A 4,790-nucleotide genomic window follows, 5' to 3' on the forward strand; every position below is an offset into this window, starting at 1 on the left:
ATTTACTTTACATACAACAATACTTTAGTTATATATTATAGAATTATAGAAAGATACCTTCTACAAACATTAAAATGTATTGCTGGCATGCAAAACCTTAAATTAGAGTGAATAATTGAAGACTTGGCACAACACTTCTGAAAGGTTGCCGACCCCTGCTCTAGCCTTACTGGAGAGAATAGAAAGATCCAAAATGAATATCTTTCTATCAATGACACATATCATTAGTTTATTGTCTTTCAAGGTCTTTCTCTCACTCTTTGCTTGAATAAATTGACTTACCATACAATTTAGATAGGATGAAAAAAAGCCTCACTTGTCACACAAGATCATTTAAAAAATCCTGGGCAACTGGAGGCTGCCAGATTTATGTCTATAATTTTCACTCCATACATCTGAAGAAGTGAGTTTTTTACCCATGAAAGCTTATACCCAAATAAATCTGTTAGTCTTTAAGGTGCCACCGGACTCCTGGTTATATTACCTAGCATTTCATATGTGTCCTATTGTAAGTTGGTTCTCTCCAGTAGTTCTGTATATGCATCAGCCTTGTTTGAGATAAAAAAAAAAGTGTAGTCATGCCATTTTGTTCCCTCACTTCTTTTATATACCTTAGGTTAGGCTAACCCCACCTTTAGGGAAAAATCCAGTCTTTGCATCTACATAGAGCATCCTGCAATGCATTAATATCCCGTGCCTCAATACCAAAGTCAATTCCATGCTTAAGACAATTTGGATAGAAAAAGGATTAACAAAAACTGAAGATACAATATAAGATGATAGACTGGCCTTCCATTACAAGTGTAACAAATATCAGCTATTGCTGTCTCACAGTGGCTATGATGAATGATTCATGCAAGGATTGGGGATGATCAGTCTGTTTCAACTCTTTCACCTCTAAAAGAGCATGTTAAGTTATATGTTGGGTGGTGGGGAAGAGTCAATTTGTAGGAATTACTTATAGGTGGCTTAATGTTTTGCATTACCCTCTCAATTGGAGTCTCAAAGAAAAATGGGAAAAAGAACTTAGCCTTATTATCACAACAGAAGCCTGGGAGGATATCAGGTTTAATGTGTGAAAGATACTTCCAGTTCTTTATCCTTGTGATTTTGCCGGAACAAGATAGTAAACAGGTATGTCCGGACTCTAGAACGTTTGTTTAAGCCAAGACTGGCAACACACAGTGAATGCTGGAGATGCAAACAGCCACATGCCAGCCTTTTACACATCGTCTACACCTGTCCAACACCATATTCGGTGCTCTCTCAAAAACTGTAATTGTTGCTATCTTTCCTTCTCCAAGCTTGTATATTTTAGGGGTGCTGGATGCACTGGTATTACCAGTTAACATTAAGAAATGGATTGCAGGAGCTATTTTAGTGTCCAAAAGAGTTATTTTGAGAAAATGAAAATCTGCAATTCCTCTGTCATACACAGAGTATCTTAGCGATCTCTGTACAACTGTATTAATGGGGAAAAATGACTAATTTATTTATCTATTTAGTCACTTTAATCATTGATGACCTGAAAGAGCTCTATGGGTTCAGGGGGTTTTGTTTGTTTGTTTTTGTTTTATTTTTGTCCAAGTTTTACAAATAATGAACATTGAATGTTTTATGTATATTGTATTTCCCTCTTGTGCATGTATTTATATGCTTCGTTTTGTAGTGTGTTTATCCTTTATACAAAAACAATAAAAATAAAGTTAAAAATTGTATGCCTTATTTCCAGTCTGAATTTGTCTTCAACTTCCAGGCACTGGATCCTGGTGCAACTCTCTGCTAGACTGGAGAGCTCATTTTCAAATATTTGTTCTCTGTGTGTGTACTTGTAGACTGTGATCAAGTCACCTCTTAACAGTCTCTTCCTTAAGCTAAATATATCGAGCTCCTTGATATTAACATGTAGAGGTCAGATCCACAGTTTTTGTTAATTGGCATCATGGCATTGGACTCAGTGACCCCAGTTCCCACCTGGTGTTAATGGATGTAGCTTAATTGAAGTTAAGAGGTCAGATCCCCAGGTGGTGTAAATTGGTTCTTCTCGCTCAGTCAATGGCACTACACTGGTTTGCGGAGGTCAGAGTTGATGTCAGACTCTGCTCTCCCATATACCAGATTTTCACCAGTCTGACTCCTTTGACACCACTCTGATTTATGCACACAAGAGAAAGAAGCTCCTTGTTTTTAAGTGACACTGAAATGGGTATAAGTGGCAAAGCAGTTTAACAGGCATTAGTTTGGCACAGAATGAAAGCCCAATTCTTCCCTCCCACAATATGCACACCAGTTTAACTCCATTATTAGGCCAGAACTTCTGTTGGTGTAAATCAGCCCAAGTGCATTGACATCTGTGGAGTTAATTTGGATTTTCATTGGTGCATTCAAGAGCAGAAACTGGATCTTCTGTGTATAAATTGTGTTGTCATAGAGATAACTGACATGAACCAAGAGAAAGAAAGCACAGAAATATTTGCAGACAGACAATTAATTCTTGGCGAATAACATCCATCTAGTCAGTTTTCTCAATGCAGCTTTGATCTCCTTGTTCCTCATGCTATAAATAACTGGATTCATCAGTGGAGGTAACATGGAGTAGAGAAGAGACAAGAAAAGATCTAGACCCAGTGTAGAACTAGAGGTCGGTTTCAGGTAGGCAGAGATGCCAGTGAAAACAGATAAAGAAACCACAATGAGGTGAGGAAGACAGGTGGAGAAGGCTTTTTGGCGTCCTTGCTCAGAAGGGATTCTCAGTACTGTTTTGAAGATCTGAACATAAGAAAAAGTTATTAAAACAAAGCAGCTTAAGCCTAAGCATGCACTAAAGATGAGAACCTGAACTTCACTGAGGTATGAGTCAGAGCAGGTGAGCTTTAGTAGCTTGGGGATTTCACAAAAGAACTGATCCACCATGTTGCCTCCACAGAAGGGTAATGCAAACGTGTTCCCAGTGTGCAGTGCAGAATTGAGACTACCACTGATCCAGGCACTGGCTGCCATTTGGACACAAGCTCTCCTGTTCATAACTCTCTCATAGTGCAGTGGTTGGCAGATGGCAACATATCGGTCATACGCCATGACAGTAAGAAGGAAAAAATTTGCTCCTATCAAGAAGACCAGGAAAAAAACCTGGGCGACACATCCAGCATAGGAAATTGACCTAGTGTGGGTTAGGGAATTAGCCATTGATTTGGGGATGTTGACAGAGATGGAGCCAAGGTCTATGACAGACAGATTCATCAAGAAGAAGTACATGGGAGTGTGAAGGTGGTGGTCAAGTGCTATGGCTGTGATGATAAGAAGATTCTCCATCAGTGCTGCCAGGTAAATTACTAAGAAAAGTATGAAGTATAAAATCTGCACCTCTGGAACATCAGAGAATCCCAGGAGGAGGAATGTGGTCACGGTGGTTCGGTTGAACATTTTCTTTCTCAGTATATTATGAGCTGCCTGTAGAGGGAAGGACAAGTACAATGGTCAGTATTAGATTAATAAAATATCTTTCCTCTTGTGTAAATTACCATAATTCCCTTGAGTTAAACTCAGATCCTTATTTCATGAAGAATGATGTGATCTGGGAATGAGGGTGATGCAATCAGCCCCATTGACTCCAGTGGAGTTACTCTTGATTACATTAGGCTGAGTGAGAGACAGAGGATAATCCCATTGACTGAATGGGATTACTCTTGATTTACACCAAGGTGAAAGAAATTATAATCAGGACCAATTACTTTGTATGTCCTTGTATAACTTTTTCATTCAAAGATGTATAAAGTTAGGTAAATCTTATCTTCATTTTATAGAAGGGAAACTGCAGACCAGAGACATAGATTCTTCTGACTGGCACATCAGTGTAAATCTGGAGCAATGTCATTGAAAGCAGTGGAATTACTCTGCATTTACACGCTGTAAATGGGAGTAGCATCTCCCTCAGAGATGAAAGGGCTCACTCATGGTCACATGATGACTCAGCTATAGAATAAGGAACACAACCCAGGAAGACTCCCGAAACCCAGTTGGCTGTTCTAGTCATGACCCATCACTCACAACCAAAAACAGAATAAAAGAACCCCAGAGTTCTGACTGGTCTCCCACTTCTCTAACTTGCTAAACCCCACTCCTTTCCCAGATCTCGGAATAGAACTCAGAAGTCCTGGTTCTGTACCATTCCCTAATCACAAGATCAGCTCTTAGCTGAGAGCCAGGAATAGAACCCAAGAGCCTTGACTCCAACCCCCATAATCACTACACCATGCTGTATCATTGATTAAAAATGTGGCAACACGGGACACAGTGTTTATTAGCAGTCATAGCATTTGTAGTAGAACTGCTGCAAGATCCAGATCCAGTGACGATCAGGACACCATGTAGCTGGGCTCTCTTTATTTCTACTGCATTTCACTGTCATTGATCCCAATGATGTAGTCTGTCATGACTACGAACTGCAGGATTTAGCATCATTGTTTTTTCCATAAAAATTAAAAATTGCATTGACTAGAAAGAAGATAAATGAAATTTGGACCTCATGCAGAAGGACTAATGATTCTCATTCTGGAACTCTCACATTTAGGGTTAACCAATGCATACCCCCGTCAAAATCATTAGGGTGCACAAAATTATTATTTGTCATTTGGGTACTGATTGATGTTATTCTAGGTGGGTTGATAACGCTACCTCTTATTAATGTTCCCATTACAAGGCCCTATTTTCTGTTGCTTATAACTTTACCAAATTTCAACCATTGGGGCTGATATTTTCTATGCCAGGTGTCTGCCTCAAAACAGTTGAGA

General features: G+C 39.2%; 1 protein-coding gene across 1 annotated transcript; it reads right to left on the reverse strand.

Annotated features, from left to right (window-relative positions):
- Positions 1–2,487: 2,487 nt before the first annotated feature.
- On the reverse strand, positions 2,488–3,423 carry LOC120383574 (olfactory receptor 14A16-like). Its single transcript, XM_039501728.1, has one exon. It carries the CDS (start codon positions 3,421–3,423, stop codon positions 2,488–2,490), a length of 936 nt encoding a protein of 311 aa, XP_039357662.1.
- Positions 3,424–4,790: the final 1,367 nt, after the last annotated feature.

The sequence above is a fragment of the Mauremys reevesii genome, linkage group 15 (genome assembly GCF_016161935.1).
Source record: "Mauremys reevesii isolate NIE-2019 linkage group 15, ASM1616193v1, whole genome shotgun sequence".
NCBI classification, from domain to species: Eukaryota; Metazoa; Chordata; order Testudines; family Geoemydidae; genus Mauremys; species Mauremys reevesii.